At 37.2% G+C, this 27,476-nt stretch overlaps 1 protein-coding gene across 6 annotated transcripts in view; it reads right to left on the minus strand.

Annotated features, from left to right (window-relative positions):
* CDH18 (cadherin 18) overlaps positions 1-27,476 on the minus strand; it is a 687,616-nt gene that overhangs the window by 30,542 nt on the left and 629,598 nt on the right. For all 6 annotated transcript variants that reach the window (XM_070411928.1, XM_070411926.1, XM_070411927.1 and 3 more), the window contains 2 exons: positions 14,957-15,093; positions 2,092-2,213 (listed from right to left, as the gene is read on the minus strand). In XM_070411928.1, the coding sequence (XP_070268029.1) occupies positions 2,092-2,213; positions 14,957-15,093 (259 nt within the window). The remainder of the gene's footprint in view (positions 1-2,091; positions 2,214-14,956; positions 15,094-27,476) is intronic.

Here is a 27,476-nt window from a genome sequence, read left to right on the forward strand (position 1 = left end):
AAGGGTAAAAAGAAGTAATCACATAACTTAATCAAATTTTATTAGAATTTAGGGCTGCTAAGTCTAGTAATTAGTTTCTGAAAACAGTAACAGCTATGTGAATAAAAGAGCAATACTTTATAAATGCTCAATTGCTTCTGATAATTGAATAAATTATATGGTAGACCTGCAAGTAGCATGTCTTTCATAATTGTATTGATACTTTCTTTTCATCTTTTTGATATTTTATTCTCATCTATTTTTCAATTCACTTATTTTCTCTTCAGCTATGTCTAATTTACTCTTACTACCAAGAACTGAAATTCTATATTCAGTTTCTGTATATTTTAAATCTGTATTTATATTTTAAATTTTAAAGATTTTTCTCATCAATTGTACCTTTATAATGTATGTTAAGAAAATAATATTTAGGATTTATGCATACATTTCTGACACATTAAAAATGGGATTTGGTAAGTAAATCATTATATATCTGTACCATAAAATTATTTACTGCTTTTAAAATGGTGACATAGGAAAATTCTTAAGTATCAGAGGTGATAATCTTAATATATTAATAAGAGACTAAAACATATAACTTGTACTTTAAAATATTATAATTTTCATCAACTTTGTCCTTATTCATGTTTTCTAATTTTTTTGTGGACAATAAATATGAAAAAAATTATGTAAAAAAGAATTCTCCATTTATATATAAAATATCTCTCCTGGGCGTACTTAAAACACATAAGCAATGATTACTCTAGCAAGCCACTATTGATTGTTCCTCATACACGAATATATATAAGACAATGTTTCTCATTATTATAATTTCATCAGAAGCTTCTAAATAATTTGAAGTTATTTTGGATGATATCTTCATTCTGGTTTACCAATGACAATAAAAGGAACTGTTGGACTTATACCATTGAACCTATACCATTTTTACATCTCTAGATTCATCTATGACAGACAGACTTTCAGGTGATTCTTACACAATGCATGGCGATGTAATCTCTTCTTTTTAAGTGTGCTGTAAACTGTGTCTTGCTGCTGACCAATACAATATGGCAGAAACGTCGATACATCAATCATCTGATTACATTACCCTATATAAAGCTGTTTGCTAGCATTGTCTCACCAGAAATACAGTCCTTACTTGTATGGTGAAGTAAGTGTCCTTACTGGGAAAATCCTGACGTTCTCGGGTCTGCAGCTGAAAGGGACTCAATGTAGCTAGCAACCTTGTAAGCTTGAAAGAGGTCTCCAAGCCCCAGGTAAAAGCACAGCCCTGATTGATACCTTGATTATGGTCTTGGGTCTGCAAAGACCCAGCTAAGCTATGAGCACATATCTGACTTCTGGAAACGATGAGACGCTCAAGAAGAGAAGAGAAATAAATGCACTTCCCCTTCAAAGCCCCCCACTTGTTTTATGTGCGTCAGCCACCCTGGCCTTCCTTCAGAATCGCCATTCTCCTTTAACTAGGTGCCACATGCATACAGACTCATTTCCCATTTTCAAGCTCTTCTCTCCTGCCTTTGCTCTCCCACATCCTTAATACATACACACTCTTCACATTGTTAAAACCTAATCATCTCTTTGTACCAGTATCACACAATGGTTACCCCTGTCACTCACTTGCGCCCTCTAAAATGGATAAACCAGTGCATTCCCCCAATCTAGTCTCAAATCTTCATTAGCACAGAAAAGTTCACGGTTTCCTTCTCATTTACTGTGGGGCGACACACAAAGCATTCAATATCATTTTATTGGTATAATGAATGCATGCTTGGATGAGTTAGTTTTTGAATTACAGTTGGGATTTGGAGAAAATTTATTTCCTATGATTCTAAAAAAAATATATCTACCTGGTACTTAAAATAAAGCTTTGTAAAATTATTTTCACTGGGCACAAAAATAGCATTTTGAGACCTGGGGTGGTGAACACACAATACAATATACAGATGATGCATTATAGAATTTTACACCTGAAACCTACGTAGTTTTATTAATGAACAAATTCAATAAAATGAAAAAAAAAGAATAATAGAAATAGAGCTGCTTTTTCTTTTTTTCATTCAAATGACAGGAAGAGAACAATTAACTTACCTGGCCAGGCTTAGAATTTTCACAGACAACAATATCATATTCCCTGGCAAGTTCGGGTGGATTGTCATTGACATCCAGGACTCTAATACCCACTGTGACATGGCTGAGCAAAGCAGGATTGTCTGCAAAACACACAGGGGTGTATTTAGTATTTCCATGCACACTTTAGAGGTTTGGTTTTAAACAAATCTCCTTAATAGTGTAGCTTGTCACTAGCTCCATATGCTACAGCAGGACTTTTGGCAAAAGACAACTTTATGATGGCACTCCTTGCTAAACTCATTAACTTACAGGAAAATGAAAAATGAACACCAAGGCATGCCATGAATGCTAAAATGGTATTTTTTGTCATATCAAGGAAATTATATGTTATTCAGAACTGGAGTGGGAGAAAGTTGTCAGACTTCATTGTATGCTGTCAGAGTCTAAGGGATGAACAATCAGTTTCATCATTAAACTAAGAAAAGCACAGCAGTTGACTAAAAAAATAGTCACACGATCTTTAAAAAGTTCAAGGTTTCAAATCTAAATAAACTTGGAGAAAATAGAAAGCTCTTTACACAAAGAATCATTCCCTTCTTATGGGAGAACATACACAATGTGTGATGTCAAGTTCCACTTGGGGAAAATAAAGGGAAATTTAAATAGAACTTAGCGTGAATTCTCATAGAACTCCGGTAGATAACAAAATATTATAGTTAATACAAAGATTATGCATACTTGCTTTACCATTTATCAAGTCTTATTATACAGAATTAGAACTTAAGACAATGTGATAGTGTCAAAGTATATAGACAAACAGAAAGAGAAAAGAACCAACGACAAATCCATTATATATGGACATTTAATATATGGTAAGGATGCTATTGCAGATTGGTGGGGAAAGTAAGATTGATCAAGAAATGTTTGCAGCCTGGCTGGTGTTGCTCAGTGGTTGAGTGTCAACCTATGAACCTGGAGGCTATGGTTCAATGCCCAGTCAGGGTGCATGCCAGAACTATAGGCTGGATCCCCAGTAAGGGGCATGCAGGAAGCAGCTGATCAATGATTCTTTCTCAACATTGATGTTTCTTTCTCTCTTCCTCTCTGAATCAATAAAAATTTTTTTAAAAAAAGAAACGGTTACAGTAAAATTTGTTATCTACATCATTGTCATTATAAGAAGGGCTGCAATTACACTATACACAAAATTATCTACAATAATAAAAAACAAACATGCAAATTGACTGTACCTTCGCTATACCTTAAGCTACACCCACCAGCCAATCAGAGCGACTATATGCAAATTAACTGAACCAAGATGGCGGCCGGCAGCCACGGAGCTGGAGCCAGCAGGAGGCTTGATTGCCCCAGGGATGGAGGAAGCCAAACTTCCCGCCCCACCCTGGCCAGCTCTGAGCTCCACTCTAGGCTACAAAATTTCAATTATAGAAGGTAAATAAATCACAGAATAAAAAAGAAAAGGAAAAAAAGGAGAGGCTGGGAGTTTCCATTGCTGAAGGGGTTTGGCCAGCCTGAAAATGGCCCTCAGCCCCTCACCCAGACTGGTCAGGCAACCAAGTGGGGGCCCCCCCACCCTAAAGGGGGTGTGGCCAGCCTGAAAACAGCCATCAGCCCCTCACCCAGGCCGGCCAGGCACCCCAGTGGGGACCCCCACCCTGAAGAGGGTGTGATCAGCTGCAAACAGCCATCAGCCCCTCACCCAGGCTGGCCAGGCACCCCAGTGGGGACCCCCACCCTTAAGGGGGTGTGACCAGCCTATAAACACCCATCATCCCCTCACCCAGGCTGGCCAAGCACCCCAGCGGGACTCCCACCCTGATCCGGGACACCCTTCAAGGCAAACCAGCTAGCCCCCATCCATGCACCAGGCCTCTACCCTATATAATAAAACGGTAATATGCAAATTGACCCTAACAGCAGAACGACTGGGAATGACTGGTCACTATGACACACACTGATCACCAGGGGGCAGATGCTCAATGCAGGAGCTGCCCCCTGGTGGTCAGTGCGCTCTCACAGGGGGAGCTCTGCTCTGCCACAAACCAGGCTGATGGCTGCCAGTACAGCGGTGGTGGTGGGAGACTCTCCCGCCCCCTCAGCAGGACTAAGGCTGTCCGACTGCAGCTTAGGTCTGCTCCCTGCTGGTAAGTGGACATCCCCTGAGGGCTCCAGTCTGCCAGAGGGATGTCTGACTGCCAGCTTGGGCCCAATCCCTCGGGGAGCAGGCCTAAGCCAGCAGGTGGACATCCTCCGAGAGGTCCCAGACTGCAAGAGGGCATAGGCTGGGCTGAGGGACCCCCCCGAGTGCACAAATTTTTATTCACTGGGCTTCTAGTCCTATATAATAAGAGAGGAATATGCTAATTAGCCATTACGCCCGAGGCATAACAACCAAGCACTTAACGACCAGATCAGGGATCAGCAGGAGGGTGGGCCAGTGAGGTACAAGTGGCTGCGGAGAGCTACAGGAGGGGGCAGGGCAGCAAGCTATGAGGGGGGGAAGGGGGGAAGGGGAAGCTACAGGAGGGCAGCAGTGATCTACTGGCTCACGGATTTGTGCGCAGGGCTACTAGTATTTTAAATAATCAAGGACTTAAATGGGTAAAAAAATATATCTAATTTAGAAAAATATCAGTATGCAATATATTAAGTAAATACAAGCTTTCAAAACACAAAGTGCCCCAATCACAAAGATAAAACTGATTACATTCAAATGTAACTTTTTTTAGTTCCTCCAAATGTACCATAAAGAGGAAAAAATTTCACAAAATGAGTGAATATATTTGCTGACAATGGATTGTCTATAATATATATAGATAATATATATAGATAATATATATATATATATATAATACAATGTATTAAATCAAAAAGAAAAAAAGGGGCCAGCATAATATAAAAATTGGTAAAATTAATGACAAACATTTAACAGAATAGGTAATATAAATGCCAAATAAATACATAAAGTACTTTCAACATTAAAGAAATGAAGTTAATCAAAATAAGTTACCATTTAACACCAACCAGACTGATATAATATTAAAAAGTTTGACAAGATTTCTCCAAATGCTGGACATAAACCAATGGGAATGCTTATAAATTAAAGTAACCCTCATTGAAATCCTTTGTTAAAAATAAGTTAATACAGGGTGTCCCCCCAAAAATGAATACACACTTTTTTCTGCTAGTTCAATTGATGTTTCTTTCTTTTCATAGTTAACCCACTGAAATTACTAATTATTGAAATGAGTATACATTTTTGGAACACCCTATATGTTAAGTAACTTGCCCAAGTTCCAACTGCCTGTTATAAAGAGAAACATAATTTAAAAAGAGACAGTCTTACTTCAGATACAGTGTCCTTGAATATTATGCATCACTGCCTAATAAAATAATGAAAGGATGGTAATGATAATACAATAATAAGTAATGAGCTATAAATCAATAGCCTTTATGAACATAGAAGCAAAACTGGAGAAGTATATATAATGAACACAATACAAAAGCCAGAACAGTCTATATTCATTTTTAAAAAAACTCTAAATGTGCGCAGATTCATACACAAGAACTAAAGCAAAAACAAGATATGCCTTACCTTTACTCTTTGTTCGGCGGGATATATGTGTAAAACTTGGAAAACCCATTATGAGTGTCATGCTTTGTGACCTTAATTTACTTGTGAGTATTTTCTCTTATTAAAAGAGACTGCACTGGCATTCCTTATGATTTAAAAGAAACATTCTGGCAGTTCTCTGGGTGACAGGTTAAAGGAGAATATTTAGGAAGTGACAGGAAATACTTTGGTGGAGGTGGTCCTTGCTTGGACAGGGGTTGGAGTGATGGAAATAGTATAAAGTGGTTGCTTTATGAATATTTTTTAAAGCATAGCTGACAGAGGTTTCTGAAAAATTGGATGTGGAACAAATGAAAAAGTGGAACCCTAACTGGTTTGGCTCAGTGGATAGAGCGTTGGCCTGCGGACTGAAAAGGCGCAGGTTCAATTCTGGTCAAGGCCATGTACCTTGGTTTCGGGCACATCCCCAGTAGGAGGTGTGCAGGAGGCAGCTGATCGATGTTTCTCTCTCATCGATGTTTCTAACTCTCTATCCCTCTCCCTTCCTCTCTGTAAAAACTCAATAAAATATATTTAAAAAGAAAGAAAAAGTGGAGCTGAATATGACTCTGAGTGATTTAGGTGAGGAATCTGGAGACTATAGCCATCATTCCTAACACAGATAAGACCTCTGGAGGAGCAGATTTAGAGAAAAATTGGATTTTGAGGGAAAAATTTACTTGTGTTATTGTCATAATTAAAAAATAGGAAAAGAGAACAAAGGAGAGGGCATACATTATAAGCCTGGTCATCTGGGCAACTTCACCAGGAAGCTGCAAGCCCATGCTCCCCAAGGAACCACCAGGCCATTCCCTGCAGATCCCTGGGGAGAAAGGATCAAACAAAGGGAAGTCGTGCACATGCACAGTAGAGTCGGGGTGACCCAGGGAAGATGCTTGCCTGTCAGTCTAACCTGGGAACAAAGATAACTGTCTAGGTGGGCAGGGTCACTGATCCCACAAAATCCTGAAGGGCTCATTGGTTAAGCTCCTGGTTATAACTCCAGACAGAGTTCTCTGGCTCTTGCCTCTTCCTTTGCTCCTGCTCCCTAGCGCTCTCTTGCTCCGTGACTGGCACTTGCCCATGTGCTAGCCTGCCAAGTGGCCTTGGCAGCTGCATCACCCGTGGCCATACAGACCTCACGTACAATGGACTGCAGCTGGGAAAACATTGAGTTAGCCAGATGCTAGAGAATCTAGAGAATAGTGTGTCCTTAAATCAAAGAAAGAACCTCTTTCTTTTTTATATATATATGTTTTATTGATTTTCCACAGAGAGGAAGGGAGAGAGATAGAGAGTCAGAAACATCGATGAGAGAGAAACATCGACCAGCCGCCTCCTGCACATCGCCCACTGGGGATGTGCCCGCAACCCAGGTACATGCCCTTGACCGGAATTGAACCCGGGACCCTTCAGTCCGCAGGCCGACGCTCTATCCACCGAGCCAAACCGGTTTTGGCAGAACCTCTTTCTTGAAGGAGTTGTCACTATTGCTAGATGCTGTTGCTTTGTTGAGCAAATGGTGAAATTAAAGTTAGACTTTAGATTTTACAATATGGAGGACAAAAGTAATTTTGGCAAAGCAATGAACACAAGATTGTTTTTACAGTGGATTTTAAAGAGCATGGTAATAGAGAGTGCAGACTGTGAATACAGTCATGCACTACATGGCAACGTTTTGTTCAAAGAGGAATGCATATGTGATAGTGATTCCATTAAGTTCATTATGGAGCTGAAAATGTCCTGTTGCCCAGTGATTTCATAGTTGCCCTAACGTAGCACAATGTATAACACAAACACTACTGTGTTCAATTGCCTACAGTGTTCAGTACGCTAAAATGTTGTACAGATTTGTAGCCCAGGAGCTGTAGGGGAACACAATTTTTTCACCTGAAAGTATGTCTATTTGGCATAAAAATATTTTTTGGTTGGTAAATTTTAAGCACTAGCAGACATGGGAGAAGTTCTAAAAACCAAGTAGATGTTATCTTTTGTAAAAGACATTAACACATGTAAGGGGAATCTCCATTTGCATACAGGAGGAACTGTGAGGAATGATGACCTTATCTCTAGGGACCCTTAAAAAAGCTGAAGACAACTACTGAAATCTGCATCAGTCTTACCCTCCTTTACTATGCTTCTCCTTGTAATCTCCCAAAACTGACTCCTACCAACCCCAGCATCTTTTAATCTTCAGCTGAAACCTGGCTTCAATCATTTTTGTGAGGTACTCAGTTTTCCTGGGTATCTTCTCTTCCTTGTAGACAGGCGATTAAATATCTGTTTGTTTTTCTCCTATTAATCTTTTATTACAGGGATGTCCATAGAAGTGTAGAGAAAAAGAAATTTTTCCTCTACTACAGAGCCATGGGCTATGCCATATAGCCTAGGTTGTGTAGCAGCCTATACCATCCATGTTTATGGACCTGCACTCTATGATGGTCACACAAATACAAAATTGCCTAAGGACAAATTTACCAGAATTTATCCCCATCAGTAAGCTGTGCATAACTGTATAAGTAACTCCTCCAAGGAGTTTTTGGTAAAGGGAATACAGGAATAGAGTTGTATCAGGAGGGAAACACTGAAGGTAGGTGTTCAGGTTTTGTTTGTGAGAGTTAATTTTATTTTCAGATAGAAATTAAAGCCTATTTATGAGGACAGAGAATTGTGTATCAGACGGGGGAAATGAAGGGGCAGGGAAGAGGAAAATGATTGACAGTGCAATGTCTCTGAGTGGGCAAGGGAGGACTCAGGGCACACCTAGAGAGGTGGTCGCACACATGGCGTGGAGAATTTACTCACAGGAACCTGAAGGAAGACAGATTTGTGCAGATTAAAGCACATTGTGCTAATCAGGTTGATAGATGTGATGGCAGAAAACTGTGGAAACCCTTTCCTGATTTTTCTTATTTTATTTCTTTAGAGAAGCAACGTTATTTTTTGCATATCAGGAACAAATTATGTTGAAAGAGGTATTAAAAATTTAAGGAGAAAGGAAAACTATAAAATAAATATCTAACAGTACTATATATAATTGCTTTAGTTATTCAAGTTTTTATCTTTAATGCACACTTTTGCTCTAATTCTTCCAGAATTTTTTAAAATATTATGTTTTTATGTATTTCAGAGAGAGGGAGAGAGAGATAGAAACATCAATGATGAGAGAGAATCATCTATTGGCTGCCTCCTGCACAACTCAACCAGGGATTGAGCCCACAACCTGGGTATGGGTTCTGAATGAGAATATAACCTTGACCTCCTGGTTTATGAGATGAAGCTCAACCACTGAGCAAAACCGGCCGAGTTCTTCCAGAATTTTATACTGAGATTGGCATAGTGCAATTAGTAAGCCCTTAAATGTATCAACATATCTAAATAATAAAAAGCATAATATGCTAATTAGATAGGAGAGCCAAACAACCTTCTGGACGTCCTTCCAGACCACCTTCCATATGAAGCCAGGATTGCGAGGGCTGAGCCCCTCGCACCAAGTTCGTGCATCAGGCCTCTAGTTATATAAATAACTAAATAACAAAAAATAGAATGAGTAAGTATTATAATTGCCTCACCAAACTTCTCTCCATGTGTAGAACCCACAAAGTTTGAATGTAATTGAGGACAAGATAAATTATGGGCCTTAATTATCTTGAGCCAATATGATGAACACATACTTTTTGCCATAGTAATTAGTCCAATTATATGCACATTTCATGAATAAAATACAACTTTAAAAAACAGTGAATGAAAACTTAAAAATGACCTAATTGGAGTAACATTTTTAATGGTTATTCAAAATGACAATTTCTCTCCCCAATCTAAGGTGGCATTCATCCTGTTAATATATACACATTAATACAGTATTTGTTGCTTGCTACTATAATATAGTGACTCTAAGGCAAAAGATGAGATAAAAAGAAATGTATAAAAGGAAATATCACAGAGAAATGAAAATAGAGACCTGATCAAAGTACAGTAAGCCTAAATCCTAACTCCCATGTGAACTTTATTGTTTGTAACATGGGCCAATAAATTTATTTTACCTTAGAACAAATTGAATTGTTTTTGGCTATTTCCTAATAATCTGTTATATGAAAATAGGTAACTAATTCACTGAGGCATCCATGTATAGACAGATATGTCAGAAGAGAACTTTATTATTTTTGATCATGCTTAAAGCGATACCGATTTCTTTGTGTGCTAAGGAAAAAGTGCCAATAAGAAATTCTTTTCTTGATAAGGGAAATTACAAATATGAACAAGTTTGTGAAAGTTAAATTTCATATAACAAAATAGGCACACTGACAATAGCATGCATATGGGCAGAGAGTATATGGAGAATTTCTGTACCTTCCTCTCAACTGTGCTGTGAACCTAAATGGTTCTAACATATAATGGCTTTCAAAAATTCAATCTGAAAAAAATTATCAAGTGCAATTCCACAACAGAATAACCTAGAAAAAACATTAATATTGTGGCCGGTGTTGAGGTTAACACTTACAAACAATTGTACACGAAAGAGCCTCTGCTATTTAACCGGCACTTAGGCTAAGTAATCAGGGCATCAGAGTGCAGTTTTCTAAACAGTCTCGCCATACGGCTATAAAATATTATCTGTTGCTCATTCTACATACATGTTTGTGATTAGAATTAAATTACATTTTTAGTATTGCTCATTGGGTTGTCTTTAAGGCTTTTTTATTAGCATCTATAAAATTCAGGGTACTGCAATTTACTATACTCTTTTACTAAGCAGATATGTATGAACTCATTACCCATTTAAAGTACAGGCAAATAGTTTTTTAAAAAAGTAAGTATATATTTTAGGCATTAATTCAGTGAAAATGGGCCTCTCCTTTGGTAATGATTGCACATAATACACTTTTCATGATATATATATGAACCCATGTATAGTCATAAATTAGTTTCTACTTGATAAAAATGTTATTTGGACTGAGGTAAGATTTAGAGCAACCTAAAGTATGGTTTTTGATCAAAACACCACTAGAGTTGGACTTGATTTTATTATAAAACTAGAGGCCCAGTGCACAAAAATTTGTGCACTTGGGGGGAGGGGTCCCTCAGCCTGGCCTGTGCCCTCTCGCAGTCTGGGGCCCCTCGGGGGGTGACCACTTGCTGGCCTAGGCCTGCTCCCCAGGGGATTGGGCCTAAGATGGCAATCAGACATCCTTCTGGCAGCCCGGCAGCCCCTGGGGGATATCCATTTGCCAGCGGGGAGCAGACCTAAGCTGCAGTCAGACATCCTTAGTGCTGCTGAGGAGGCGGGAGAGGACCCCCACTACCACCGCTGTACTGGCAGCCATCAGCCTGGCTTGTGGCTGAGCAGAGCTCCCCCATGTGGGAGCGCACTGACCACCAGAGGGCAGCTCCTGCATTGAGCATCTGCCCCCAGGTGATCAGTGTGTGTCATAGTGACCAGTCATTCCCCGTCTTTCTGCTCTTAGGGTCAGTTTGCATATTACCCTTTTACTATATAGGATAGAGGCCTGGTGCACAAGTGGGGGCCGGCTGGTTTGCCCTGAAGGGTGTCCCAGATCACGGTGGGGGTCCCACTTGGGTGCCTGGCCAGCCTGGATGATGGGCTGATGGCTGTTTGCACCTGGTCACACCCTCTTCAGGGTGGGGGTCCCCACTGGGGTGCCTGGCCAGTCTGGGTGAGGGGCTGAGGGCCGTTTTCAGGCTGGCGGGTGACTGAAGCTCCCATCCTCTTTTTTTATTTTTTTTTTTTGCTTTTTTTAAATTCTGGGATTTATTTACCTTCTATAGCTGTCACTGGAGCTGAGAGCCGGCTCCAGCTCTGAGGCCCGGCTCCAGCTCTGAGGCCGTGGCTGGCTGAAAGCAGGTATCTGGGTTTGATTGGCTTCTATAATTGAAACTCTGTTGCTGTCCTGCTTGCTCCAGCTCTGAGGCTGGGGCTGGCTGAAAGCAGGTATCTGGGGTTTGTTTAGCTTCTATAATTGCAACATTGTTGCTTCCAGAGCTCAGAGCTGGGCCCAGGCAGGCAGGGAACCTTGGCTTCCTTCATCACTGGAGCAAGCAAGCCTCATGTTCGCTTCAGCTGTGTGGCTGCCGGCCGCCATCTTTGTTGGCAGTTAATTTGCATATCCTGTTGATTAGCCAATGGGAAGTGTAGCAGAGGTATGGTCAATTACCATGTTTGTCTATTATTAGATAGGATAAGTTCCTATTGTTTCTGACAAACACAGTCATCCTTTTCAAAAATTTGTCCCTTCCATATTCTATACAGGGAGCCAGTTCCAAAAGAACTGCATAATCTTTTCTGGATCTTTATAATATTTTCTCACCTCTTTTTGGATTAATCCACTTATTCCTTTATTTTATCAACTAATTTTTAATGAGCCCTTAGCATTTAACAGTCATTAAATTTTCCTCAGGTGACAAAGAATATGCAATTCTACACCTATTGTGATTATTTTGAAACAGAAGATTAACCAAAATGATCACAAATGAACCCACTCATGTATTCTTTATAACACTCTTTTAAAAGTAATTAGTGAATGCTTATTTTCAAAGAGAATATGATGTTGAAAAAAATCTAAATGGAAGCTACTTGAGCAAATGTTATAGATGCAAAACACGTAGAATATTCATAAAGGGTAAAATAAAAAGTCTAACATAGTATACTTATTGACTTGTCTCAAAGAACATTATAAAATTGCATAAACCACAATCACCCACACCCACTAGGATGATTATAATAAAAAAGATACATAATAATAAAAATTTGTAACAATATAGAAAAATTGAACTCCTATACTGCTGATGGGAATGTAAAATGTGACCACTTTGGAAAACAGACTGGCAGTTAGGTTCTTCTGATTGTTAAATATAATTTCCACATCTCAATCCCAGATATATACCCAAAATAAGTTAAGACATGGCTATACACAAACTTTCTCATTAATAGTCAAAACATTATTCATATTGACAAAAAGTAGAAACAACCCAAATGTCTATCAAGTGATGAATCCTATATAATAAAAGCCTAATATGCTAAGTGTCCAGTTGTCTGGTAGTCCTTTCAACCAATCAAAGTGTAATAATCTAATGATATGCTAAGGCTGCTCAACTGCTCCCTATGACATGCACTGACCACCAGGGGGCAGACCGTCAACCATTCGGCCAGTTGCTATGACATGCACTGACCACCAGTGGGCAGGTTAACTTGCTGCTGGGGTCTGGCTGATCAGGACTGAGTAAGATGGGCTGGACACCCCTGGAGCCCTTCTGTGGTCTCTCCTGGCTGGCCAACCTCTTGCGTTCCTCCCCAGCCACAATCATTCATAGGTGGGGTCCCTCGGCCTGGCCTGCACCCTCTCACAATCCAGGACCCCTCCAGGGATGTTGGAGAGCTGGTTTAGACCTGAATCCACAGGCCAGGCTGAGGGACCCGACTGGTGCACGAATTCATGCACTGAGCCTCTAATGGGTAGATAAAATGGTATATCTATACAATGGGATTTTTTTTTTAGCAATAAGAAAGAATAAAGTAATGATATGCCATGATGTGGATGAACTTTGAAAACATTATGCTAAGAGAAGCCGGTAATAAAGGACCACAGATTACACGATTCTTTTATATGAAGTGCCAATAATAGCTAAATGTATTGCTATAGACTGAATGCAAAATTCATATGTTGAAACCTAACACCCAATTGATGGTATTAGGAAGTGGGATCTTTGGAAAGTGATTAGGCAATAAGAGTGGAGGCCTCATCATTAAGATTAGTGTTCTTACAGTAGAGACCTCTAAAACTTCCTTGCCCTTCTGCCTTGTGGGGACACCGCTAGGCAGCAACCATGGATGAAACAGGAAGCTGGTCCTCACCAGATAGGGAATGTGCCAGCATCTTGATCTTGGCCTTCCCAGCCTCCAGAACTGTGAGAAATAAGTTTATCATTTAAAGCACCTAGCATCCTGAACAGACTAAAACAACTAGAGCAGCGATTTTCAACTAGTGTGCCACAAGAATTTTTAAAATATGCTCTACCTGATTATTTAGTCAGGGGCACTGACCTCTTTTCCCTTAGATGGACAAATTTAAAAATGACAACAGCCAACACAAGAGTCATCCCGTGTGAGTGAATAAAAATTATACCTTTTTTTTGTCAGATCGGCATAAAATATACTATAGTTTTGGTGTGCTACAGAATTTTAATAATTATTTTATGTGTGCCATGAGACAAAAAGGTTGAAAATCACTGATTTAGAGAAACAGAATCTAGATTAGTGGCTTCCTAGAACAGGGCACATAGAGGAGGCATAACCTCTGAGGGCAAAAAAAAACCCCCAAAAACCGAGCATAATTTCATGTTCTATAGCACTATTTTTTAATGTGAAGTTGATTATATATGTGTGTGTGTATTTCTAATGAATATATATATATATATATATGTGTGTGTGTGTGTATATATATATATATATATATATATATATATATATTACATAGAAATCTTTTCTAAATGCCTATATAATTTCTGCAAACATAAATTCTAGACCTGGGGTAATTTAGACTTTGGTTTATCACTTAATATGTAAAGAAACAATTCATTGTTATGATAGATCCATTTTCTTAGTTTTATTCTAATTTCATTTGAACACAGTCATATACATCTTTTTAAACTCACAAATAATTATTGACATTTATGCTTGTGCTTGTCTGAACTTAGATATTAACCATAGTGCATTATTCTGTATCTCCTATATTTCTCTCAAAGAGGGCATAGTCCTGCCTATTGAAATTCCAAGTTATTACTTTACAATAAGTTTTCTAAATGCTAACTGAAGCCTGAGGAGGGGTGTTATATTGATGAAATTATTCAAGAACAATGATCAATTTTCATTTCCTTTTCTCCTAAACTGAAGTATGTGAAGAACCATTCTTCTAGCCTTTTGATGACTTACTTATAAGTATGATATAAGCACAGTTAGAAGGAGAACCAAATGCTTTGACTCAAGCATGAAGACTAAGTGTCCACAATGCAATTTTTCACCACTATGCCAGGATTAAGGTAAAGGAGAATGGATATGCTGTATTCACTGTGTCTGACAATGAGTAAAATTGTATCTAATACATTCTGTGCACTCTCTTAGATCCTGGCATCAAAAATAAAAATGGCAAGAGACCTGCTTATGAGAAAATCTCAGAATAAATCTTCCTGTACGGTGACATATTTTCCTATAGTACATAAAGTCAAGTCATTTACCATTTTCTGAAGCAGCCACTGTGATGTTGTACCACGGAGTTTCTTCTCTATCAAGAACCTTTGTAGTCTTAATAGATCCAGTATTGGCATCAATATTGAAAAACCTGTCATCTTCAGCATTGTAGTCAATGAAGTATCTAGGTAAGAAAATAGATAAGTATTTTTTCTTGCTGTTATAATAAAAAATATAAAAATGAAGCAAGTGAGATACTCAAATATTTAAACACATATATTTAATTTTTATGTCTGGCTCTTAAGATTTGACTGGCAACTTTACATTTGCATAGACTGACATCAATTATTTTTTTTATCTCAGTTTGTCTTTAATGATATGCTTAGTTTAATCACTCATTAAAAAATACCTACCAAATTTCATGAATAGAGTAGTAGACAGTAGAAATATAGTAATTAATAAAGGAGAGAAAAAAATCACCTCTGGGAAGTCAATAGTATATTGGAAGAAAAATCAAATGTGTAATGAAATTTCTCATTGTTACATGTACAAATATTTTAGGATAGAAGGAGATGTCAGAGACTAATTTATATTAGAGTTTCATTGTAGCTGAGGTTTGATCATAAATATAAAATGGAAAAAAAACATTTCATTGTTATCATATGTCCATAGTCAACGAATGAGAAATGAAATAAATAGAAGGTGGGTTGCATTACTGACCACAACTCCTCCTTCTCCAATTCATGTACTTGGGCAGGGCTCTCTCACAGTAGGAGTGGCCTCCAGCTTACTTTGGCAATAGAATGATTTGGAAGCAGTGGTGTCCTAGACCATATTTGCGTCTAGGTTTCATGAGTCTTTGCATGTTTCCTCTTATGCTTTGCCATTGCCATGAGAAGTACATGCCAGAGCTAGTGCACTGGCCCCAGAGGAAGATGGAGATGCATGGGCAATGTTGTCCCAGTTCAGGATGCCCAGCCTCAGGCAGAACCTCCTAGTAAATGAGCAGGCGCAGGATGGAATGCCCTGGAGATAAACAGAGCCAGCAAACGAAAGCCAGCTCAGTGCAGCTGATCCTCAGCTAACTCACAGTGGCATACACTTTGGATTTAAATTACTTTCTTCTTTACCCCCAAGTTTTGGCATTTCATATTATTCAGAATAGTTAATGAACATAAGTATGAATAAATAATATAATAAACAATCATGTGTTCTAAAAATGTTCCAAACCATCAGGAGAGAAGAAAAGTCTTCTATCCTAAACCTCTAATACTTCTTCCCTTTGCATTAGTCTCAGCTTAAGTAACATTTTATCTTAGACCTGAATAAAAAGTGAGCTATTATATGGAAAGTGCCAAGGGAAGAATACTTGAATATAGAAAATCAACATGCAAAGATCCAACTTCAGGAAAATGTTTGACTTGCTTTAGAAACAAATGTATCTTTCTATGTACCCAGCAGAATGAAGGAGTTTGATGGACAAGCCCTGCTGCACATGGTAAGGAATTTTTGCTTTTTTAAAAAAGCAATGGTTTTCCCATAACACGATTTATTTATGTTGTGAAAAAAAAATCACAGTGACTACTTTAAATCTTGGATTGTAGAAATGTAAAAACAATTCAGAATATAAATTACGCCATTTTGGACAAAGGTGGGGGAAAAAGAAGGGAATGGAAACAACTGTACACAATAATGGTATATATCCGACACAACCTATGGAACTTTTTGTTGAAGTGGCATTAGTAAAGGGTAGAAATCACAAGTAACGTGTGTGTGTGTGTGTGTGTGTGTGTGTGTGTGTGTGTGAGATCTATCGTGTAATGGATAGGCCCACTACTGATCTGTATAAAGAGGTAAGGGAGCCCGGCCGGTGTGGTTCAGTGTTTGAGCATTGACTTACGAACCAGGAAGTCACAGATTGTGGGCTCTATCCCCAATGTGGGGCGTGCAGGTGGCAGCTGATCAAATGATCTCTCTCGTCATTGATGTTTCTATCTCTCTCTCCCTTCCTCCCTGAAATCAATAAAAATATTTTTAAAGAAGAGCTAAGGGAAATACTCTCTTTGGGAGAAAAACAATTTGAGAGAAATCAACCACCTTAAGGCTTAACCCATCATGCCTTCAATGTCAATTAATTAGATAAGCATGTGTAATAAAAAGCAGACACTTAGATGTGGGTGTGAAATTTAACTGTGTTTTCTGAACAGGAAATATAAATTTGAGATTTATCAGCCTAAATTTAAGGTAATGGGAATGGTACAAGCTCCTTCAGGAGAGAACTGTAAGAATAAAGGAAATAAAAGATTTGGACACTACAGCACTCAACCTTTTGAGTCTAAAGCAGCCCAGGATCTGGGTAAAGAAAGTGCTAGTAAAAGGAGAGAAACAGCTGAAAGAAAGAGTAAAAGTGGGAGGGCGAGGCAATAGAGAAACCAAGAAAGAATTGATATAAACGGGCAGCCCTGGTGAATTCTGTTAGCTGAGTGAGGTTAGTAAAGGTGATTGGATTTGGCAGGATGGACACGACTGGTTAACTTGAGAATAAAGTTTTAATAAAATATGAAATGATGGGATTGTTATTGTAGTGGATTCAAGAATATATTGAATGTGAGAATATGAAGCCCATGAGTTATGACACTTTGCTTGGCATCGTTACCTGAAAAAGAGATCAGAAAAAAATGAAGCCTTAGGTCATCAGAGAAGTGAGTTTCAACAAATTATTATTTTTTCTGTGAAGGAAAATATTAAGCACTGTCTTCTTAAAGGAAGTTATCATTTTGAAAGAGTGAAATACCTAAAAAGGTGAGTAGGATTGGGCTCCAAAGCACAGATATAAGGCTTTCCATTGAAAGTAACAGAAACCCTTCTTCATGAGGAAAATCTCAGAAGTTTGGGCAAATATATTGACTAGGTAATTGTACGGCAATATCACAGAATTCATCTTCCTTTCTAGAACAGAGTATAATTGAAAAACAACCCATGTCTCTGATAGGCATGTATTAACAAGACATTTAGAATATATTGCTAAAGTGTGAAACCTTATAACTACTCGTGTATACATACACATGCCAAAACATTGCAGAAATTAATATTACCATGCAGATTGACTATAGAGCATCTCACTAAAATGTAGGAGCTCGTTTAGTGAAAATAACACATATAAAGGGACAAAAGGTATCACTTGTAACTGTGTGATCAAAAACAAGAAATTGTTGTGAACTAATTGCTCTAATAATAATTACATGTTAATTGAAGGAAGTTCAACATGAAAAAGCAATTTAAACAAGAAGTATAAGGCAAATCTGTTTCAAAGAAGAGACACCAGATTCTAACACTACAGAATAGTGGGAAAGAGCTATGTCATTGGGCTTTCCAAAACATTAGGCCATGGCACACTGAAACTGTTTTAGTTTTTTCTTTTACTTGAATTCATATAACATACAAAAAACCTTCCCCTAATATGTCTAACCTAGAGGCCCAATGCTAAACTGCTTAGGAGGTGTGAGAAGATTTGATGAATGAAAAAGATAGCATCCCTTAAAATATAATCAATTAGCATTCTGATTTTTATACAGGGGTGGGAGAAAGTAATTTAATAATAGTAAGTAATGCAATAATTAATAAGTAAATAATAAAATAATGAATTCTGAGTTTTGTGTACTCACAACTGTAAACCTACTTTTGCCCACCCATGTATTATCTAAAGTTAGTTACTATTAACCTGTCTTCAAGAAACTTTTCATTTGGGGGTACCCTCTAGAGAACAACAGTTCCTGCATCCGAAAATTGGATCCGAAATCGAATCATTATTCAACCTGAAAGTTTCCTGTTGCAACACAAAAGTCCAGATTATGTTTCTATCAATACATCCCTATGAAATATGGAAGAATATGCCCCATTTTAGAAAGCTGATCACTTCAGAACCATCAGTCTGAAAGAAAATGGGGGTTTCTTCTGTTTGTAGGCAAAATAAAGAATCTGAAAATGTGTAATTTCTTTATCAGAATAATCCCCTCTCTTTTACACACTTTACGCAGAGCTTTCTAATGTAAGGGCTAGCATGAGTTGTTAAATGCTTTTAGAATAAATATAGTTTTATTTGAATTTAAAGAATAAAAACCTGTATTTAAATATGTTTGAAAATGGTAGGTATAATGCTAGAGATGTGTCCTTTGACTCTTATTATTTAAATTTTAATTTTCTTTGCAACCTAACACCCTTGAGATATCTGCAACATAAGGGCCAGATATCAGCTATGCTTGGGTCCCAAGAGTCTTATTTGTGGAGTTGCAATTGAATTTCAACTCAAGGAGAACTAAATAGTTCTGCTTAACTGACCTTGAATTTCTGCCTAGCCATACAAATAAAAACTCATAAAAAGAGTAAAGAGAAATGTTAGAAAAAAGAAACTATTCAAAACTATATTAGGAGACTAAATATAGAATAATTTAAAGCTAACTATTTAAAATTTAAAAAGTGGCATGGCTCCATTAAGCTGCTCATCAAACAATAAAAAATAGATGTCAATATTCTTAGTAGGTAACTATCAAATAATCTATAATAATAAAAGCATAATATGCTAATTAGACCAGACATCCTTCCGGGTGTTCTTCCGGGACGACCTTTCTGATGAAGCTAGGGCTGTGAGGGAAGCCTGGGTCCCAGGTGCCTGCAGGTGGTCAGAGGGAAGCCCGGGTCCCAGGTGCCAGAGGGAAGCCAGTGCCTGCAGCCAGGGGAAGAAAGAAGGCCTACTCTTGTATAAATTTCATGCATTGGGCCTCTATTTTTTTTAATACAATCCCTTTATTTCCTTTTACAAACCTTCAAAAGGTAAACATGGCATCTTAATACTTTATGAACTTACATACATAGGTGTTTTTTTTTTTTTTTTGCAAATGATAATATTAATTTAATATTTTGTAAAATATCCAGCAAGTATAATATCTGGTAACTATTTGCCTAAGTGATATAGGTTCTAAATTGGGATTAATGGTAAAACCTAAAAAAAAAAAATAGAATTTTGAGAATTTTTTATATTCCAGTCCCCAGTTTTCAACAGTAAGCCAGTGTAAACTGAAGCTAGAGTATATGTAACTGGACAAGACATTTGAAAATATTCTTCAAATTCTACTCTCCTCCATAATAAAGACTATATAGGGGTGATATGCGAGACTGCAAGAAAACTGATATACATACAAAAGCAATCTGTAACAGGTAATATAAGCTAACATTGATTGAGCAATTAAAATGTACTGCATTGTGCTTGAAGTGTTTTCTAAATACTAGTTCATTACATATTCAAAACAACTGCATGAGATCACTATTATTTATAGGCTATTTTTACAGAGGATAAAGCTGAGGCACAGAGTGATGGAAATGTTATCAAGGAGCTCTTAGTGCAAGAGATTGAAATATAATCTAAGTCCGTTACATAATACTAATAAGCTCCTTTTCTAAAGAGTAGACAATATTGGAGGCTTTCTATATTCATTTAAAAATATTTATTTGAGGGAGTACAGGAGATAAAAATATTAAAGAAGAATGAGCAAACCCTGAAAATTATTTAGATATCGATTTAGTTAGGGAAATGAGTAAAGAAAAAAAGAAAAATAAAGTATTTCAAACTAATATGATTGATGGCCAGAGAATAAATATGTTTACATTAATTCTATGACAAAATTGAAAATAAAATGCATTATACTGAAATAAGATGAAAATTCATTATTCAAATTAGAAGGCCAACAAAGAGGCAAACAAGTTATAACGATAGCAAACAGTCACTTTCAGTAGCAATTACCTTTATTCCCATATTTTTATTTTCTTCAAGAGAAGCTACTTTAAACCAATCACCAAGTTCATCATCTGGCACTCAATTCCCCTATGATTATGTAGGTATAGACTCAAGAAAATTATAGTCATATTGAAGTGCATTGGAAGAGTTATTTTTCATTTCAATAACAAAATCTCACTCCTCAGAAGCATTTATTATTTTGATTACAGTTTGTCCATTTCACCATAATAAACTAATTGAAAATGTATGCACTGAAAATCTTACAGTGATTTACTTGGAGAAACATCAGTTGGCTTGAAGTCTAGGAGACTTCTCTCACGTCACACTTTAGATACTTGCAGACACAGAACGTGAGTGGTAAAGCAGATTTATTTGAGATTCTGCCTCCCAAACAGCTGTATTTGTAAGTTTGACTGACCTTGACTAATAGATGGGATCAAGTTTAATCCATATACACCCTGTGGGATACTTCGGCAGCTTGGCCTTGTCTTTAACCAAACAAACAAACTGCTGTGGCATAGCTCAGATTCATTAAAAAAGTTAAGGTTCCCTTTGTTCATTTTTGGGATACAATTTATCCCACAAGCCATGCATCCAGAAAATAATCTTTCCAAAACATACGGATCTTGTCACTTGATAAAGAGCACAGTGTGCTTCATAAAAGGGGAGGCACACAGAGCACACAGCTATTTTGGAGGGCTTTTGAATTTTCTGAACCAAAGAGATCCAATGAAACAAAAGCATCTACCTCAGCGGTTCTCAACCTGTGGGTCACGGCCCCTTTGGCGGTCGAACGACCCTTTCACAGAAGTCGCCTAAGACCATCCTGCATATCAGATATTTACATTACGATTCATAACAGTAGCAACATTACAGTTACGAAGTAGCAACGAAAATAATTTTATGGTTGGGTCACAACATGAGGAACTGTATTTAAAGGGCCAGAAGGTTGAGAACCACTGATCTAACTGAAGTAAAACTCTGGCATAAGAAATCATGTTTCCCCATCTGTTATTTACTCCTCTAAGTTACTAAAATATCATACATTCTAATAGTACTGAGTTTTAGAAATGCTAGGGAACCATTTAAAACTTTTCAAATTTCTTTGAAATAGTCACATGAAAGCTATTAGGATGTTTAGTCTCCAGTCAGTAGTCTAATAAAACAGTGACCCTAAGCCAGGACTTAGCTATTCATTCTGGGGCTAAATGACATGAGACCACCCAGAAACTATGCTCTCTTCCTGGGTCAGGGCTGTGATTTGGGGAGGTCACTGCTATAGGCCAGGCTGTTAGATGAATTTGAACCAAAAAGTTTACAGGTGTTCTGTACCTTTATTAAAGCATGGAAATGACCATATTCTGATTGAATCTGTATGATTGCTTAACTGTGTGATCTGGAGCCAGTCATTTGGTCCTCAGTTTACAGATATCTTCCTCCATATAAGAACAGGTTTTTCTCAATCACTTTTAGGTCTCTTTACATTCTCAAATATCATAGTTACATGACATTTAGCAGTAAAGTTCTTAGTCAATGTAAGTATGCTAAATTGGCTATATGGAATGTGATACATTTGTAAAATGCAGTTATAGACAAAGACTTCTGGCTTTAAGTAGGAGACTGCTTTCTCTCTATCTTTACTTGATTAGTATTCAACATCCTTAATGAGTTATCTCCCTTGTATTAGAAGACCTAGTGATTCCACTTCTTGGAATTTATCCAATGAAACCTGAAACACTAATTCAAAAGGCATATGCACCCCTATGTTCATTGCAGTGTTATTTAAAATAGCCAAGATTTGGCAGCAGTCCAACTGTCCATTAGTAGATAAGAGAATAAAACAGTTATGCACATTTATACAATGAAATACTACTCAGCCATAAAAAAGAAAATTTTACTCTTGAGACAGCATGGATGGACCTGGAGAATATTATGCTAAGTGAAATAAGCCAGTCAGAGAAAGACAAGTACAATATGATTTTACTCAGAGTGGAATTTAGTGAACAATCTGAACTAATAGGTAAATTAGGAATAGAATCATAGATAGAATCAAGCTGACAGCTGAGGTAGGGGGATAAGGGGGGTAGAGAGATTGAGCAAAAAAGAAAAAAAAAGAGAAAAAAACTCATTCATGGACTTGGATAACCATGTGGTGATTATGGGGGGAAGTAGGTTGGTAGGTGCAAGTGGAGGAGGATATAGGGCAGTGATGGCGAACCTATGACAGGCGTGTCAGAGGTGACATGCAAACTCATTTTTTTGGTTGATTTTTCTTTGTGAAATGGCATTTAAATATATAAAATAAATATCAAAAATATAAGTCTTTGTTTTACTATGGTTGCAAATATCAAAAAATTTCTATATGTGACATGGCACCAGAGTTAAGTTAGGGTTTTTCAAAATGTTGACACGCCGAGCTCAAAAGGTTCGCCATCACTGATATAGGGGGAAAAATGGTAATGGAAAAAGTAAAAATAAATCAAGAGAAAGAACAACAACCCTACATACTAAAAGGCTAATATGCAAATTGTCCCCTCAGGAGTTCGACTGACCAGGGGTTCGACTGCCCACTATGATGTACGCAGACCACCAGGGGGAGGTGCGGAACGAAGGAAGGCCAGAGCCAGCAGCTGGCAGCCAGGGAAGGAAGGCCCCAGTCGGCAGCCAGCAGCTGCGGGAAGAAAGGTTCTGATTAGCCCTAATCGCCAGCCAGGCCTAGGGACCCTACCCATGCATGAATTTCGTGCACTGGGCCTCTAGTAATTAAATAAAAAAGAAGGCTATGACAGTTTTGATCAGGGTATATTAAGCTTGCCATTAAGGGTCTAATTAAACTATACTAGATTTTCAATAAACTAAACTTTTATAAGCAAATTTGGTCTATAAACATTTATCAGATGATATCTTTAACATGAATATATTTTGAAACAATTTCTAGTTATTCTTTGTCTTTCTTTTCAAAAGTTTGAATCCTATATTCAAACCTTCTTAATTATATTTTTTACTGTTGAACTTTGCAATATAACCTTATTATTATGAAATATCTCTTAATTTTGCTGTTTTAACATTTAATATTAATGCGGTATTTCTAATTCCCATCTCATCATGAGCTATGTGAAAATTTCAGAGAAACATAAAATAATATAACAACAAAATCTCAACAATAAACACACCAAAAGTAATGCAGTCAAAAAAGAAAAAATATAGAGAACTCAAGGACATGGACAACAGTGTGGTGATTGCGGGGCTGGACGGGGGTGGGTGGAAGTGAAAGAGGGCACAGAGAGGATAAAGGTGATGGAAAAAATAAAATAAAAAACAAGAATGAAGAACACGGTGATTATACTGGGACATTTGCTTATTGAGGCTACAAGTAAACTCAAAATAAGCAGAGTCAATACTCCTAATTCTCTGCAACTCTTTTTTTTTTTAAAGATAATTTAGAATGTTTTAAAAATTCGGCATATATTTTCAACTCTAATCACAATTTTATTCCTAAAGTTAGCATATAAATGGGCTATTGCTTCCTAAGTAGGGTCATGTTGAATATTTGAAACAATTAAACACAACATTTGTTATTTCCTTCTGATTGCTTTCAAGTTATACAAAGAAACCATAAAAAATGTTATCAACAATAAGTAAATATATAGATAAACACAGATATTAATTCAGAATGGAAAGAAGTTTGGATGATAGAATGTATATATAGATTCAGAATGTATATAGAGATTCACACTAAAGCTCTTCCTCCTATGAGAAATTGTTCATTGAGGTCTTCAATAATTTCTTTGTGTTGTACTAAATCAAGTATTATATGTTTTAGTAGTGTTACATTTACCACCATATGTTGTACGATAAAAAGAGGCTTGACTCTTTTCATCATCTCATTTATCCAATGTATGAAGTGCATCCAAATAGTAGACCTGAGGTCCTGGCTTTCCTCAATGGCTTTCTGACCATGTAAAACATCAGTCTGTTTCTTACTTTGTGACCCTTGACTTCTACAAATGCAATTGTTTATGACTATTATTATTACTAGAAGTTGTTGTTTAAATATATAAGAGGCCTGGTTAAAAAAAATAGGCCTGGTATTCTGGCTTTAAAAACAAAGAAACAAGGTTTCGGGGGTAAAACAAAAATAGATTTAAATTCTGGATCTGCCACTTGATCACTATGTAAACTTGGCCAATTACTTAACATCTTGAGCTTTAGTTTCTTCATCTGTAGACTCCTCAGAGCTCTTACACGGGTTTTTGGCATGCTATATAAAGCCCCTAGCTTACAGATAATAAGCCATAAATGGTCACTATTTTTAATAGTCACAAGATCATATTTCCAGAAAGCTCTCTAGCTCCTCTTGTACAACCAAAGATTGTTCATCTCGCCCTGGCCAGATGGCTCAGTTCGTTGGCACATTGTCCTGTACACCAATAGGTTGCTGGTTCTAGACCCAGTCAAGGCACATACCCAGGTTGTGGATTTCATCCCCTGTTGGGTCCTGTATGGAGACAACCAACCAATGTTTTTCTCCCAAATCGGTGTTTCTCCCTATCTCTCTCTCCACCCTCCTCTCTCTCTAAAAAATGAAATCAATAAAGACATATCCTCAGGTGAAGATTAAAATATATAAATATATTACTCATCTCTCCACAGCTACTGGGGAGTTTCTGATTTCCATTTGCAGCATGCCAGCAATTGAGTGCAGTCTGTTTAAATTGAGGGTGTCTTCATTGCAGGTAAATAGCCTGGCTCTGATTTTACTCTTTTTAAAGGTGGTGATTATATTGCTGCCAATTGCACATTCTTGTTGTGAGTTGAAAGAGACAAAAGCTAGACATGGTATGCTCTTAGAAATCTGAAGAGTCTTACTAATAATTTAGAAAATTGAAATACAAAAGGCTGAAGTCAGGAAGCTTTTCACAAATGCCTATAAGACTCAAACTCCCTTTCATTATCAATTCTACACTTGGAGTTAATTACATTTCAGGGCACATGGCAAGGTACATCTTTTCACTGTGCTTTTCCTTAATTAGTACAAATGTTTAGTCCCTAAGAAAGGTGAAAGTATAAGGTTTGCTTTTGTGTTTGTTAATGTTTTCTGTTTTTTATTCACTGTTTGCACCCAGAGGCCCATATGAATGACATACTTTTATTGAAATCAAGAATAAATATTATGTAAATTATACCTCGCAAAAGCAGCTAAGGAATCTAATTATTTTAAGGTAGCTTTAGAAGGATTTATTTTGGTTGTCTAACCAAAACAAAGCAGAAAGAATAATGCATATGTTAATAGATTTGTGCTTCTCAATATTAGCATTTGGAGTCAATACACCAATCATCTTTGCATCCGAACAAGTGGGATGTTCAATTAACATGGCGGTGTTCGATTAATGCTCCTAATAGTACAGAGTAATTACTGAGACAATTAATAATATCATGGGGCAATTAATTATATATAAATAATTTATTTTATTTAAAAATGTATAGGTTGAAATATTACATGGCTGTGAATGTATTTGAAACATACTCACTGGTATACATTTCCCAAAAATCTCTTCTTTTTTTAAATTTTTTTAATTTTAATTTTAAAATCTTTATTGTTGAAAGTATTACATATGTCCCCTTTTTCCCTCATTGGCCCCTTCTAGCCCACCCCCTCCCCCACCCCAGGCCTTCACCACCCTATTGTCTGTGTCCATGAGTTATGCATATATCCATATAAATTGTTCCAAACAAATATTATTAAAATAGCCCATAATATATTTCCCAAGTAACAGGCAATATTTTATTTTAACCACTGTTTTTTTAAAGTAATTCCAAAAGAGGTGCTTGTTCTGTTATGATTGTTTCCAATGAATGATTTTAATTTTTTTTTTTTGTAATTGTGATAGCCCTCCAAAACTCAACAGTGGTTTCTATGGAACCCATATTTTAGAACTACAAATAGTACATATTGAAATTGAGTGTGTTGTTTGGAAAATTATTAGAAAATTTATGATATCTCTTGAGATAAATAAAATCATGGGGTTTAAGACCAGTGAAAACAAGCAAAACTATAATTGGAGGAAAAAGTGTGCATTATGCTGGAAGTAAAAAGGAGGACAGGTTGAAACCTAATTTTATGTCATTATCTCTATTGTATTTATTTGACTATTTATTATCTCTATAGTTCATTTTTAATTTCTTTATTGATAAAGTTATTACATATGTTTCCTTATCCCCATATTACCCCGCATGCCCCCCCCCCCCCTCCTCATGCCCTCACCTCCCTGTTATCTGTTTCCATTGGTTAGGCCTATATGTTTGCTTATAAGTCCTTATGTTGATCTCCCCCTATACCCCCACCCTCCCATACCTTCCCTCTGATGTTTGACGGTCTGATAGATGCTTCTCTGTCTCTGTTTTTGTTTATCAGTTTATGTTGTTCATTATATTCCATAAATGAGTGAGATCATGTGATATTTATCTTTCTCTGACTGGCTTATTTCACTTAGCATAATGCTCCCCAGTTCCATCCATGCTGTTGCAAATGGTAAGAACTCCTTTTTTACCGTGGCGTAGTATTCCATTGTGCAGATGTACCACAGTTTTTTAATCTATTCATCTACTGATGGGCACTTAGGCTGTTTCCAAATCTTAGCTATGGTGAATTGCGCTGCTATGAACATAGGGGTGCATATATCCTTTCTAATTGGTATCCCAAGAAACTAGAAACACCAAAAACCTCTTTTCAAAATCTCTTTCCATGAGTATAATTAGCACTCCAGTTTTACCAA

This window comes from Myotis yumanensis, unplaced genomic scaffold, assembly GCF_028538775.1.
Source record: "Myotis yumanensis isolate MYYU_CA2020_CCGP unplaced genomic scaffold, mMyoYum1.0.hap1 SCAF_4, whole genome shotgun sequence".
In the NCBI taxonomy this organism is placed as follows: domain Eukaryota; kingdom Metazoa; phylum Chordata; class Mammalia; order Chiroptera; family Vespertilionidae; genus Myotis; species Myotis yumanensis.